Source organism: Notamacropus eugenii, chromosome 4 (assembly GCF_028372415.1).
Source record: "Notamacropus eugenii isolate mMacEug1 chromosome 4, mMacEug1.pri_v2, whole genome shotgun sequence".
In the NCBI taxonomy this organism is placed as follows: domain Eukaryota; kingdom Metazoa; phylum Chordata; class Mammalia; order Diprotodontia; family Macropodidae; genus Notamacropus; species Notamacropus eugenii.
The window spans coordinates 466,272,902-466,288,166 of NC_092875.1; the positions used below are offsets into that span (position 1 = coordinate 466,272,902).

Consider the following 15,265-nt stretch of genomic DNA (forward strand, 5'->3'; position numbering starts at 1 on the left):
TAGTTGTCATAGTTGGTTTACTTGTATACTCAAGGACAAGAAACATTACTTCACTGGACATGTGGTTGTCTAGTATTGCAGTGTTTGTGATTGTTTGCAAAAAGAGCACCATGAAAATAATTGTAGCTTACACACTAACATTGAATGCAGAGGATGAAGAAATAAAGGAATTCTACAACAAGTTTTTAAAGACCTTTCGAATTAAATCACCACAAAAGTTTAATAGTTATGGTGTGGGCCAGGCCTAAATGGCATTTCTGGGGGTTCAGGCTTGGGACTGGATGAATAAAGTTGTTGAATTTACAAACGGTTTACTTAGCCAGCATGGCGAGAACATTCAACAAGGGCACAGCGCTGGTTTAGGCAGATGTAGCCTACTTCTTTTCCAAATGAAAAATGTAGTCAAAAGGATGGGTTGATTCTCATGATGGTGGAATATCCAACAAGTCTGAAGGGTATTGGCTCCTTATGGGCTGGCCTTTTTATGCCTTAATCAAGTGGGAAGTTGTGGCAATGGCTGAAGCCTCATTGGCCAATCTCAGGGATAGCTTCCCTCTTCATGAAAAGTCAGCCCAGGCTACATGACTTGTTTTTAAAAGAAACTAGTCCAGGCTACGTGGCCTCAATAGATGCTGCTTTTGCCATGCTCAGTGACTTTAAAGCAAATTAGGAATAGGTGAGAATGGGAGAAAATAAATGAGAAAATATAGGTAGGAAGGAAAGCTAAGAAAGACTGAACATTTGCAGATTACACAGAAGTTGTATACTTTTACACTGTGAACACTTTTTCAAAAAGGCAATTGGTAGGCACTGGGCATGGTTAACACTGAATAATATCACAAAAATAAAATTAATTTTCATTTTAAACTTGCTATTGATGAGAAGGTAACTGGCTGTCTCTGTATAGTTAGATCACTGAATTGTTAGAGCCAAGTACAAATTAGTAAAACCTAGAGCGAATAAGAAAATTATATGGAATTCAATTGAAACAACTTAATCCTGAATCATCTAAAAAGTAGTTGATAATGAAAAATGAGTACTGGAAAGAAGAAATGACATCAATGCTGATCATAACAATTTTACAGTTTAATTGATGTAAATCAAATGCCATGGAGACCAAAAAAAAAACCTAACAAAGCACCTTAGTTTGCAGATATTTACTTGCCGAGTGAAAAGAGATATGGTGGTGACAGACAAAACTAGGTTAAGACTATCAAGTCATTTCAAAACTCTTATGACAGATGACTATGAGCAATATCACCTTAAAAAGTAGGGAGAAACAAAAGAGGGGGAAACCATTTAAAGTTATAATTGAAAAGCATTCTGTAAACAGTCGCCATCTGTGCACTTCTAAACAACTGCACAACCCAATTTCTCCTTAGATCAAACTAAGCAAAGATTCCCGGTGATATTTAAGGATGAAAATGAATGTATAACAAACAAACAGAAGAAAAAAGGAAGATGGCTTTTTGCCTGTGAGAAGGGAACCACTGCATTTGGTCCCTAACATCACAGTCCCAGATGTGCTTATTTCAGAGATGGCACTGAAGACAACAAAGATGGGAACAACAAGTGGACGGGACCGAGAGGACACAGAGTGAGGGTGTCGTTGAGGAACTGGTTCACACAGGGTAACTGATGAAGGCAACATACCAAGAGTGCGTGAAAAAACATCTCAGACCTTACTAGCATAGAAAAAAAGCAAAATTTGGAGAACACCAAGGATTACTAATAGTAATGTTTACAAAGCAATTGAAGTTTTGCAAATCACTTTACATGATACTTCATCTGATCCCCACAACGACCCTGTGAGGTAGGTGCTGTTGTCCCCAACTTGACAGATGAGGAAATTGAAGCTGAGAGGGTAGGAAGCCCAGGCCAGAACCGAACTCAGATCTTCCTGGCTCAAGGCCCAACAGTATACACTATCTATGTTCTCTATTACATAAAATCTTTATGAGACTCATTTATACACACATCCATCACAGCATTTACAGAGAACAGGCATGTTTGCACTGATATGTCTACTGTGGACCACACTTCTACCATTTTATAACTGACTGAAAGATGCAGAGGACACAGAGTCCCACTGTGCTTACTACTGAGTGAGTTGGTAGAGCAACATTCCACTTTAAAATCTCTTCCAACTCGGTGCCTTTGATCTAGCCATCACAACCATTCAAGATTCCTTGAAAAGCGAAATGAGAAGTAACATTATTTAGCAATTATAAGTCAAGGATCATACACGGGGTGAGACAAGACAGGGAGCCATGTGCTTGCCAAAGATGTCCATCACCGACTGTAAGGCGGAAGATCCAGTTCGGAGTCTAAGTTGAAGAGTGGTTCCTTGTGGATAGTGAGGTGTTCTGGATGCTCCCGTCGTGGATGACATTATGCTGGCTGCATCAAGTTCTGCAACACAGTGGAGCTTCCTTGAAGAGATTCTTAACCATTTAAGAGTGGACAGAGAATGTCTATTGTTCATCCAGTTTCATGTCATAATCTGTGCATTATGTAGACTCTGCCCATCTGTGCGTCCATATGAAAGAGAGAGTACAAAGGAGGAGCCATGCCCAGAATTAAGCAGAAGGAAGGCCATAGGACGCCTTTGCCTTCAGGAAATTGGAAAGCTGCCAAATTTTCTCTAGAAACAAAGGTTCATGTTTTTAAGATCAATATGCTAACAGTGCTACCTTAAGGCTGTGAGAAATGGAACACAATTTTCAGTAGAAGCAAAAATGATATCAAACAGAGAGCAATGGAGAGGCACACGGTGGGAGTGAGCGGGCTGCCATACGTAAGCAGTACACATACGTAACTATGATGAACAGGAATGAAAGCTGTCACTGGAAAAATGTGTGAAAGAAGAGAAGAAGAGCGAGTCACATGGCAAGGGCAAAGGATGACAGGAAGAGACTGAGTGCTCCACTGATATGCTCATGATGTCAGGAAAAAATGAGGAATGACTTCAGCACATTGGGTGGAAGCCCTGAAATCAACTTCTGGGAGGACGTAAGAATTACAAAGCAGACATGGAGAGGTTGAAATGTCATCACTGGAATAAACATCCAGACTGATAAGATCCAAGATCCATTCAAATATTAGAGAACATATATTAAATTTACCTTAATTATATTCAGGTTCATCTAAAACAAGAATGTTGATAAATATTTCAAATCACTAATAGAACAATTTAAACTGAAACCCTAAAGAAATTTCAAAATATATCTTGAATTTTTAAAGACAGCTATACAAACAGACACGTTATTAATAAGTGAACAGCATTCTGTAAACAATCACACTTTGTGCACTTTTAAAAACCTTTAACAACAATATCGGTTTTCTATGGAAATTCACCTAGATTCCACATAAAGTCAATAGGTGAATGCAAGAGAGAAGAGAGGACTGGTTTGAATAAATTCTAGAAATGTAAAACTATCACACTTGATATGAAGGCTTATTTAAACTATGTTGACTACAAACATTTACACGCAACAGAACATTAATTTACATTTTTAAATACACAGTAAAATACATTTAAAAAGAAAACATCCATACTAAGCCTACTATAAACCAGTGAATTACTTAGAGGGAAATTTATTAAAATTTACTAAAAAACAGTAAATATTGTAACTGAGGTAAAGCTTAAAAAAGTAAACAAGTCTTTGTCACTTATTGGGACTAAAAAGCAAATTTTTTTACAGAACATTTCTTGTTGATCACAAGTTTATTCCTTGATATTTTGCAGAAGCCTCAACAAATGTGCCTCAATAACCTGTTGAACTAAAATAAAGAAACAATCAGGATCATTTTAAGTGTAAATATGTTATATCACATGTAAGAAACATGACCTCATCCCTGAAAAACACTGGTTTCCAAGCAGCAGTGCATCATATGAAGTACACAGCTTGGTAGATAAGGAAACTAGGCACTTGAAACCCAAGTCTGACATTGACTATGTAACATACAAAGTCGAGTGGACTTTTTGTGTTTGTTACCACAATGCTGATCTGCAGACCACACTTCTAAAATGAGAACTCCTTTTAAAGGAAAAAGAGTTTTTCAGTGTATACTTACATAACTTCTTAGAGGGGACATTCAGGTTTCACATAGGTTAGATGATCAAGAATAGTACAACTATATTCAGATCAACAATGTATTTCCTTTGCAAAACTGAGATATCTGTTCTGACTAACAGGCATTATAAGGAATGATGAAAACAAAAATAAATACAATTTGTGAATGAAATGCTAAAAGCACCTTGTAAACAAGCAGGTACTTACACACTTGTATCTGCTAAGAAACTTAAGCTGGAAAAGAGTGACATGAACTGTGCAGAGATTTGTAATTCTCTATACTCATATTTTTTTCTACTATTTCTATAAAGAGATATTAATAGTAAATCATACTCATATTTTTTAATATTTCTGTAAAGACATATTACTAGCAAATCATACTTATTCAAGTTAGTGTTTATGCCGGAAGCTGGGTGTTTTATGACAAAATCTTCTAGAATTTGGGCAGGATAAATATTGGTGGGATAATTTTTATTGAAAAACTTGTAAGATTTAGCTAAATAGGATGGAATTCTAAAGTACTTACCACCTCTATAGCCCAAAGCAACAGATAAATCCATAGAATTATATCCAGAATCTGTTTCAATAGTTGGGTCTGCTCCATTTTCTGAATAATAATTTGTGAAGAAGGAAAAAGAGAAAGTTAATGTCACACATGGTAATTTCTCACTAGTGCTGATTTTTATTTGGCTTACCTAGTAGAATTTTTACACATTTCACATGATTTCCATGTACAGCATAAAGTAAAGGTGTCCCTCCATTCTGAGAAAAAAGGGAAGGAAAAAGTTAATCTAGAGTCATTTGATATTACTCTAGAAATATTTTTTAAAAACTGTTGATTTGAGAAGAGTCAATAAGAACTAAACTAAAAGCAATTAAAAATAATTTATTTTCAACCACCTCTAAAGTTTAAATAAAATTAATATGCAAAGACAAATAAATTTCAGTATTCGATAAAGTCAACAGTTCTCAGATTCAATAGTCAGCCTATAACTCATAAAGCCTCATGCTCCGATTACTCTTATCATTATAATAAATGTCGCTTACATAATTCCTTAAGACTTCCAAGAAAGAGGAGAGTGAAATACAAGTCACATAATATTCCCACAACTTGAAAGTCAGAGGCGACGACTTGCCTTACCACACTTACCCAATCATATTCATTAACATCTACTCCACAATCTAGCAGCATTTTGACAATGTCTGTGTATCCTTTACTAGAGGCCAATGACAGGGCACTTTCTCGTCCTTTTCCCAAAATCTGTGGATCTGCACCCTAGAAGAAAAAAACTAGATAAAATGTCCTTTTCAGTTCCATCAAAATTTAAAGATCATTACTGTCGTTATCACTTATTAGTAATAGCACAAAGAACAATAAATAATAACACAGGCATTTTCTTTCATGAAGTCACAGTATATGTGCTTTTTGCACTTATAAGAGAACCTTAAACTTACATTTTTCCCTCTGTCTGTAATACTCCTTCCATTTGCCCACCTAAATCTTGCCCACCCTTCAAGATCCTGCTCATCCCATCTTTACAAAGAAACATTCTCCAGCTTACACAAAACTCTCCCTTCTTTCAACTCTGCTACATCTTTTATATGGAGAAGCAAGAAAAACTTTCTAAAACTAGAGCAAAACTAGAGGCTGAAGAACTCGTGAGTGCTCCGTCACTGGAGAGCTCCAAGTAGAGGCAAGACAAACGCTTGTCAAGATTCTTGCAGAGGGACCTGCTGTTCATCCAGCGGCTGGATTACAGGGACACCATGATTCTTTGTTTTCGTATGTATTGGTGCGGTTCCCTTGACTAGGCTGCAACATCCCTGAGGCCAGGGAGGACATCCCTTACCCCATGGGATTAGCACAGTTTGGGATACACAGTGCACATTTAATAACTGCTGATGATTCCATCTGAAAGTTATCAATTTGGCAAAACATTTCCTTACATTCTGAAGCAGAAACTCTACCACGGCTATTTGCCCGTGGGCAGCAGCCCACATCAGAGGTGTGAATCCTTCTTCATCTGTGTGGTTGATTACATTTTCTGTTCAAAAGAAGAACAATTTCAGTGTCTAACACAACAACTATGGCACACTTGTTACTCTTTGTTCATGAGTTGAATTAAGCAGTGACATAAACGATATCATTCAGAAAACACGTGATGAGAAAAGGTCAAGGAGTACAGACAGTCTGAGTGTGGCCTTGGCTCTCATGCAATGTTAGGACCTGGAGAAAGGTCTGGGTTTGTACAGAGACATTATGGAGGATTTACGAAAAATAATAGTATAGGGCTTAGGAAGCCTTTAAGGTGCTATATAAATGCCAATTATCATTATTTATTGGATGATATGGACAAAAATCAATCACAGAGAATAAGAAAGTATGTAGAGGGGTTATTATCTGTACCACTGAAGTAATATGGCACTATTTGTTACACAAATCCAGCCACCCTAAAAGGGTAATGTATGTAAGGGAGGATTTCTATTTTAAGCTCAAATCTGATCCATGAAATCATCTTGAAAATTATTTGAATTTATTAAAATATGTCCAATGTACAGCTGACTTTGTTCATATGCCACATTTTTAAATAAAATATTTTAAAAATCTAAACACTAGATAGATTATAAAATACTAGATATGAGATGAGACTATCTTAGGAGGGAAGTCATTTTGTTATAGCTTCCATCTTAAATAACTTTTAACATTTTTACCATCCTTGTGACTTATTAAGATAGCACAATATCAATGCACAATGAATAACTTAGAACAGTGTATTGGAAACCCACCTTGAAGCCACCCCCCACCCCGCCTCCAATCTGCTTACCCCCTAATCTGTAAGCTGTGCGCAACTCTACTGATTTTCACCTTCATTTTCGTGGCCTAGCAACATAGAATGTAATAGTAAAGTTAAAGTCCATAACGTCTTCTCTCTAAATCCATGTCATGGATTGAGATCTAGTGTTTTTTAATAAAGTCAATGGAGTTTTTACCATGTAAAGCCAATCCTATCTGAAGGAACCTCTCTACTATACAGAGCTGTAAATATTAATTATTCCTTCTAAGTGAATAACATGATGAAACAGACTACTCAGTTTTCTCACCTTGTTCAATACGAGTGGCCAAATAGAGCATTTCTCCCTGAGCAGCCAATTGGTGAACAGACAAGGCTGAAACAACAGTGCGAAATGTGTCACAGGTACATGACAAATATACTTCCCTTCAATTCTGATTTTCTTATTTTATGCAATTCTTATTTTCTCAACCTATAAAACCATCTACTATACTGCTTGTACTAGAGATAGTGTCTAATCTGCAATGTAAGATTACTTTGATATTAGCTAAGTGGCAGTATTGAAATATACACCCAAAGGTGACTTAGGATGCAATTTAAAGGTCTTCCTCTGTAACAACAATACAAAGTGGCTGCTTTGTGGCTACTGTATGGAATAGAATTCAAACTTTCCTATCTCTTTATTTCAAGGTTTTGTCATTTTATTTCCCTGGGGTGATCTTATATTACTTTATCTCTTAATCAAGTGAATTTGGAAGTTCATCATTTGAAATTCTTTAATCAAATTGAATTCTTTAATCACAATTACAACAGGAATACTGGAACTAAATCAAGAGCCACCTTTTGTGAACTGGTCCATGTTTTCCAAGAAATGCATGACCTGGCATTCTAAACACTTTATACCTGATGCTCTCTCCTCTCTAGGTTTCCATAACATTCCTTTTCAGACTTCCTTTTGGGATCTTCATTCAGGCCATGTCCACTAACTGTGAGTATCCCAAAGAGGTCTGTCCTAGACCCTCTTTTCTCTTCACTCTATACTACTTCACTCCTCAGCTCCCATGGATTCAATTATTATCTTTATGCTGCTAATTCTGAAATCTTTTTCCAGTCTTTACTTCTCTGCTGACTGCTATTTCGCATCTCCAACTGTCTATTAGGTATCTTAAACTGTATGTCCTATAGACACATTAAACTTACTATGTCCCAAACTTGTTATCATTCTCCTCAAAGATTCCTCACCTTCCAAAATCTTCTCTTGCTGTTGAGGTAAGGTACCACTATCCCATCACCCAGGCTCACATCTTAGGTGCTATTCTCAATTTCTTACTAGCTCTCACCTCCCATAATGATTAAACCTTTGTGTTACCTCTCATACATGCTCCCCTCCTCTCTTGTTTCTGTCATCCCTTGAATTCAGGCTCTGAACCAAGGCCTCCCACCTGGACTATTACAACAGTTTGCTTACTTGTCTCCCTGCCCCATGTCTCTTCCCAGCACAATCGATTCCCCCCAGAAGACCCAAAGTAGTCTTCCTAAAAAACAAGTCTGATTATGCACCCCCACCCTCTGCCCCATAAACTACTGTCCCTCTCATCTCCACAATCAAATATATTTGATATTACTTCAAAGTTAAATTTGTGAAATGACTAGGCAAACATACCCCTGAGAAATACTTACAATTCACTAGCAGAGGTGTTGTCGATACCTCATTTCCTCTGTGTTTGTTTGTTAACGTAGTTGACTGTTTTATGGGTGAAAAATGTTTAGTTGTTGAAGGAGTATAGACATGCCTTACTTGAATTCCAGGAGAAGGGGAGGTGTGGATGTTGCATTCAGCTAAATTAGACAAGTTAAAACAGACGAAAAGAAGTCTTTCAACAGGAGTGAGCTTATTATAACAACAGACATTCAACTGATACTAGTAGCCTGATTACTTAAATGGATAAAAAAACTTTCAACTTTGTTTTATATACAAATGATTTATTATCAAAGTGTCTATTTATTTCTTCAGTCCATCACAATGAAAACTTTATAGGAACAGACTTAACTGCAAAGATACTTAGTAATTTCCATTATTCCATGAACACAGGCCTCAGCTTTTTTTTTCTAATTGGACACATTGTAACTATGAGGCAAGAAAACAGTGAAAGGCAAAATGGACAGTTCTCCTGGATTCAGGAAGATGTGTCTGACATCTACCTGCTATGTGACCAAGGACAAGCTGTTTAACTTCTCAGTGCCCAAGTGATTTTATAAAACTCTAAATTGTTCATCTGCGTTGCTGAAAGGAATTTCCATGCTAAGAGTTTTTCAAAGTGATGAAATCATAAGTACCAAACAACCACCGATACAGCCACATGCACACATACATAATATGTGTGTGTATATAAATAAAATCATATATGTAAATAAAATCGTGTGTATATAAATAAATGTGTACACACATAAAAATACACATATGTGGACACATGACATTACTGACTTTAAAAAGCTGATGCATACTTAAATGGTTTCATTTGAATGCCCATCCATAACCCTAAAGGTTTTAAAAATGATTACTGCTCTGATGTCAATTTTTCCCTAACAGAAGAAAAAAGAAATATCCTTGGTCACAAAGATGGATCATGATTATTTTAAATTAAATGACCAAACAAATGTTAAATATAACGGCAGACAAGTATTTTGATATTACTTCAAAGTTAAATATATGAAACTGCTGTATTAGTGAGTCAATACATCACTATAGACAATATTTATTTGTATATAAAAGTATACACACAAATAAATGTATAAACATATGTGCATATTTGAAATTTTTCATTTTCCTACCAGAAACTTGTTCTTTAACAGAGCGTATTTTTTGGAGGATGTGGAGGGTGGGCAAGAGAACAAATCATTCATAAAGAATGACAGATGAATTAAAAACATTGATTAAGCTTTAAGTCTTAGATCGCTGCCTGGAGCACTGAGAAGTCGGGTAACTTCCTCAGGGTCACAGGGCTACTGTCAGAGGTGGTACCTGAATTCAGGTGTGTTCCTGACTCTTAGAGGCTAGCCTTCTATCCACTACCCAAGCTGTCTAGGAGTTACTTTCAAACGTCACTCAACGTTGTTAGACGACAAGTCAAAATTCTATTTTAATTTCAGCAATTTTTTTGTCTTTTACAAAGGAATGAAAAACTTCTGCCAGATCCAGAGATGATTTCACTGTATCCTGAATCTTACTATCTAATTCACCGTATTAGAGTAACTACTCATTCCTCAGCAATAGGGAAAGCAATATTCTATAGCATGAATGTGATTGGAGTGGCAATATCTTTCTTGAGAAATTATAAAGTACTTAAATTATAAGCCACTACATAGCTACTTGGTTGCACCGAAGCTTTAATTCAATGGAAAATGACTGAATTGTGTGTGTGTGTGTGTGTGTGTGTGTATTCACAGAAGCTCTAAATGATTTTGCTCATGACTAGCAAGACTAGTTTCCTAATTTTCTTATTTTTAAGAAGCATCAGATGATGAGTGGAAAAGGAGATTTGTATCATTCAAGGAGGTTACACAGCACTGTTAAGTTAATACAAGTTAAATATTTGCAGACTAAGGTGTATTAGAGTGATTCACTGCAAACAGTATTAAGATTTTATTTTAATTTACTATTTTGGAACACTAGGGAAGTAACTAAAAGGGAGATCTGACAAAGAATATTAGAATATTTAGGGTCTTGACAAAGAGCATTAAAAATATAGATAGACAGAAAGATAGATACACACACATACATATTTCTTTTATATCTGACCTAAAGAATTTAATATTGGTTTCAGAATAGTTCTAGAAAAGAAAGTGATGTTAAAAGATGACCCAGGGCCCTCTTCCCATTAAATACACACGCACACACACACGTACACATAGGTACATATAACATATGTGCGTGTGTTTATGCACACACTTATTATACACATACACATATACTTAAACACACATATGTATACATATCTATATATCTATATATATATATACACATATGCACGTGTGTAAAACAAATTTCACAATGAGAATGGAAAGACAAAACAAATGCAACAACTTATACCATAAATTTCAACCTTTAAATAGGACAGATGCCACCTCAAGGTCTGAGTTAACTTGATCCTGAATATTTTTACTATCCTCTTCATTTAAGGACTTCACAAATCTAGAGCACACGTTCATATCAAATCTATTCGGCAAAATGAATTTCATCCCCATTGCATCACTCTGGGCGGAGCCTTCTTCAGGATTTGGGTCCAGTGGATGCTCAGCTTTAACGTCTGTCATGTCTGATAGACTATAGCTGTTGCTGCATTCTTCCGCAATCAGCTGGGCTCCCACATCCAGATTTGCTGATGAGGCCATGGTTTTAATTTTAATAGCAATACTTAAAATGTTTCTTCATGGTTTCTAGTTGGTTGAATTTTAAGATTAGCTTATTCTTGTGATCTGTGTATTACAATAATCTGCAATAATAAAGAAAAATAACATTTAAACTTTTAAGGTGAGTTTATTCAATTCAGCAAATATTTATTAAGCACAAGGCACTATAAACACACATTTCAGAGACAGTATGTAGAATATAAGCCACTTTAATCAGATACCAAACTCTGAATGTATTACATAGATATGCCTGAATGCTGCCAAATAGGATGCAAAACAAGACAAATAATGACAATATAATTTAATTAACCTTTGACCTGAAATTTCTTATTTTTGCTTTGCTTTAATGAAACAAGTAGCATTATTTCAGCTTGGCATTAAAGAAAATATTACTAATTTACCTGTCTTGTACTCAAATTAATTCTTAATTATATGTAAAAATTAATTTCAAGCCAATAACCACTGGCTTCAAATGCTTTAAATTCTCATCAACAGGAAGAACAACCATCGATGCTTATATAATGTATCAGTAACTTGAGCAGCTGTCAGTTCCTATGGGCAATAAAGCCGTCCAAGAATAATTAAATCCATATCTCTGCACAAGTCAACATTATTACAACCTTAGGGATAGTACAGCTCCTAAATCTGAATCTTTGGAGAAAGAGCCAAGGAATGTGATTTGAAACAAAGTTTCAGAAGAAAAGATGGTTTGCAAAGAAAGACCGGGATAATTCATTACCTTTAGTTAATAAAAACCAACGTTCAAAGTGTGCATCTTACAATCAACACTTTAAAAATTATCTTAATTCTTTTCTTTAGTAGTTCACACTAGGATGTTATCATTGGCATTGCCTCCTAGACTTAAATGTAAGGTCAAGAGAAATGTTTTCCTGAAGCTAAAATTACATAAAATAATCAAAACAAAGTAAGATATAAAATGTCTTAAGAGAAGCAATGAGGAAAAAGCAAAATCTTATTTAATTTTCCTCCATTTGGTGTTGCCAAATTCTGCTACAAATTTTGAGGGAGTGGAATTTTATGATGGAGAAAATATTAAATTGTATTAAAAAGGAAAGTGGCTTGGATTTACAGCAAAGGCCACGCAAATCCTACTTAAGGTTATATGTTATCTTCTCAGGCCAAATCTTGGCTGATATTGATCATAAAAGAGAAGGAAACGGAACAAGGTTAGTGCACTTCTAGAAAATAAATTATAATGGTATATGAAGAAATGAAAGGAGTGATTCCAATGAAGAGCAATGATAGGATACTAATAAAGACACATCCTCATGTTACGTATTGCAAGCTTTGAGGGTAGGGCCTGTATTTTCTATCTCATATAGTATCTGGTACAGTGGTGGTTTATATTTGCACACAAGAGATACCAGCTGGTTAAGATTTCTGGGTTCTAGATCTGCCCTGTCACTACCTGTGATTTAAGGGAAGCTGTTTAATCTCTTTGGGTCACTTTTTCTTCATCTGTAAAACAAGAGAATTGAATGAAATAAAATACCGATTGACACCAGCCTCTACACCTTCACAGAAGCTGCCTTCCATGCCTGACCGTCAGTCACTTGTTACATACCTATTATGTACCAGGGGTGATGCTAAGTGCTGGAGATTCAAAACAAAGTCTCAAGTCATTCACAGTCTAGTCGGGGAGACGAGATACAAACAGCTACGTACAAACAAGGGATGATCAACGATAATCAACAAAAGGCAAAGTCCTAGGAGGAAGGAAGGCTGCCACAGAACAGACATCAAACCCACTGCCTAACTAGATCAAAATGTAATTGAGAAGTGCTTAACAAAATGAATACAAATGCAATACAACACAACACAGACAACGTTCATTTGTGGTCTTCTAAGTCACTATGTGACAGCAAGAATTCCTTTATATTCTAGTCTGACTCCACTGAGGTGGAAGGTGAGATTAGGTTCCAGACCAGGGGAGTGGCAGAGGTAAATGTTATGGATATGTTATGGAGGTAGAATAAGGACAGGCCTTGGCAGAGGACTGGACATGGAGGGTCAAAGTGAGGAGGTGTGGATGACAGTGATAGGGAAGTTAAGGAGGGGGAGAGACTGGGGAGAAGGATCACAAAATCAGTTATGGACATGTTTAATTTTAGTTATCTATAGGACATCCAGTCCCAGATAAGCAGTTGGAGATGTGAGACTGAAGGTAGGAATGAATCATTAGCACAGAGAAGGTCCTTCAATCCAGGGAGCTGAGGAGCTCACCAAGTGAAACAGGTCCAGAGGACTGCCCAGGACAGAGCCCGCGGACACCATAGGGCATGACCTGCATGAAGGTCCAGCAAAAGGAGAGCTCTCTGGGAGCCAGGAAAACTGACTTTTCTATTTGTCTGTCTGAATCCCAGCTCTGCTGCTCTTTGTGTGTGTTCGTCCTTTGCTGCTGAAGAAGACCATGCCATCAGAGAAATAATGACATGGCTTGCACTTGACTTTGTATTCAGTGAGGGAGGGCTGTGCAGGTCACCAGCCGCACTTCTCCTCCAGAGCCATCTGAATCCAGTGACCACATATTCATCAGGATGACTGGAGATGACCCAGGATGAGGCAGTTGGGGTTAAGTGACTTGCCCAAGGTCACACAGCTATGTCTGAGGTGAGATTTAAAGTCAGGTCCTCCTGACTCCTGCATGGTGCTCTATCCACTGCCCCACCTAGCTGTCCCCTCCCCCCCCCCCATGACCTCAGCGTTTCTGGGTTTCAATTTCTTTATCTGTAATGAGGCTGGCCTGAGGGCCTTTCGGATTCCACACACCATACTACAGAGCAATTAGGGCTGGGGTCAGTAGTAGAGATCAGTAATAGGAATCGGGCACAGCGCTCTCTCAGGCGGGTCATCATCTCCACTTTGTGGATGGCGTGTTCGGGGGCAGGGACTGGTCACAGGGAGTCACACACCTGGTTAAGTGGCCGGATTGGAGCTTAGGTCTACAAGTGAGATCAATCAGCACCCATAAAGCGCGGGCCAACAACTACGGACTAACAAGACTAACCAGGCACAGTCCCAGAGGGTGGCAAAGGCTTCTCCGAGAAAACGGGGCTTTCAGCTGAGCCTTGAGAGAAGCCAGAGAGGGCATAAGGACGGCAGGGAGGAGGGGGCAGGGGCGCGAGGGGGGCATGAGGACGGCAGGGGAGGGAGGGGGCAGGAGGGGGCATGAGGATGGCAGAGGAAGGGGGCAGGGGCGCGAGGGGGCATGAGGATGGCAGAGGGAGAGGGCAGGGGCGCGAGGGGGCATGAGGATGGCAGAGGGAGAGGGCAGGGGCGCGAGGGGGCATGAGGATGGCAGAGGGAGAGGGCAGGGGCGCGAGGGCGGCATGAGGACGGCAGAGGGAGGGGGCAGGGGCGCGAGGGGGGCGTGAGGATGGCAGGGGAAGGGGGCAGGAGGGGGCATGAGGACGGCAGAGGGAGGGGGCAGGGGCGCGAGGGGGCATGAGGATGGCAGAGGGAGAGGGCAGGGGCGCGAGGGGGCATGAGGATGGCAGGGGAAGGGGGCAGGAGGGGGGGTGAGGACGGCAGGGGCGAGGGGGCAGGGGCGCGAGGGGGCAGGGGCGCGAAGGGGACCGGGGGAAAGGGGCGAGAGGGGCAACCTGGAGAGGGGGCACGGGATGGAGGAGCTCCGACAGGCCCTTCTCCTCGGGCTCCCCTGCTCCGTGAGCCCCGCCATCCTTCACCTGCTGCCGGGACCCGCCGCCTCCAGACCAGGTTGTTGTGACGGATGCGTCACTTCCTATTCGTTCCCCGAGGCCCAGACCTTAGGAAAGCGGGCTGTTCCCTCTTACCTTCCGAACGAACCGGACGGTTTCTTCTCTACGTCGCCCCGCGTTTTCGGCCCGAGGCCAGGGACCCAAAAGACATTCGAGGCGGAAACCCGCAGCCCGGCTCCAGCTTCCGCTAGCTCCCCTCCGCCATCCTCCCCCGCGGCGCCCGGCCCCGCCTCCCCCGCGGCGCCCG

The 15,265-nt window shown here is 39.2% G+C and overlaps 1 protein-coding gene across 5 annotated transcripts in view; it reads right to left on the bottom strand.

The window, feature by feature from the left end:
• ANKRA2 (ankyrin repeat family A member 2) overlaps positions 1–15,265 on the bottom strand; it is a 31,149-nt gene continuing 15,884 nt past the window's right edge. Inside the window, exons 1-10 of one of the 5 annotated variants that reach the window (XM_072606334.1) lie at positions 14,902–15,046; positions 14,212–14,366; positions 10,972–11,361; positions 8,549–8,707; positions 7,179–7,244; positions 6,024–6,121; positions 5,227–5,352; positions 4,772–4,838; positions 4,603–4,683; positions 1–3,783 (exon numbers count right to left, since the gene is read on the bottom strand). In XM_072606334.1, the coding sequence (XP_072462435.1) occupies positions 3,728–3,783; positions 4,603–4,683; positions 4,772–4,838; positions 5,227–5,352; positions 6,024–6,121; positions 7,179–7,244; positions 8,549–8,707; positions 10,972–11,260 (942 nt within the window). In that variant the 5' untranslated portion in view covers positions 11,261–11,361; positions 14,212–14,366; positions 14,902–15,046 and the 3' untranslated portion in view covers positions 1–3,727. Of the gene's footprint in view, positions 3,784–4,602; positions 4,839–5,226; positions 5,353–6,023; positions 6,122–7,178; positions 7,245–8,548; positions 8,708–10,958; positions 11,362–14,211; positions 14,367–14,901; positions 15,047–15,093; positions 15,244–15,265 lie in introns of those variants that run through there. The other 4 variants (XM_072606333.1, XM_072606336.1, XM_072606335.1 and 1 more) reach the window with 4 other exon arrangements.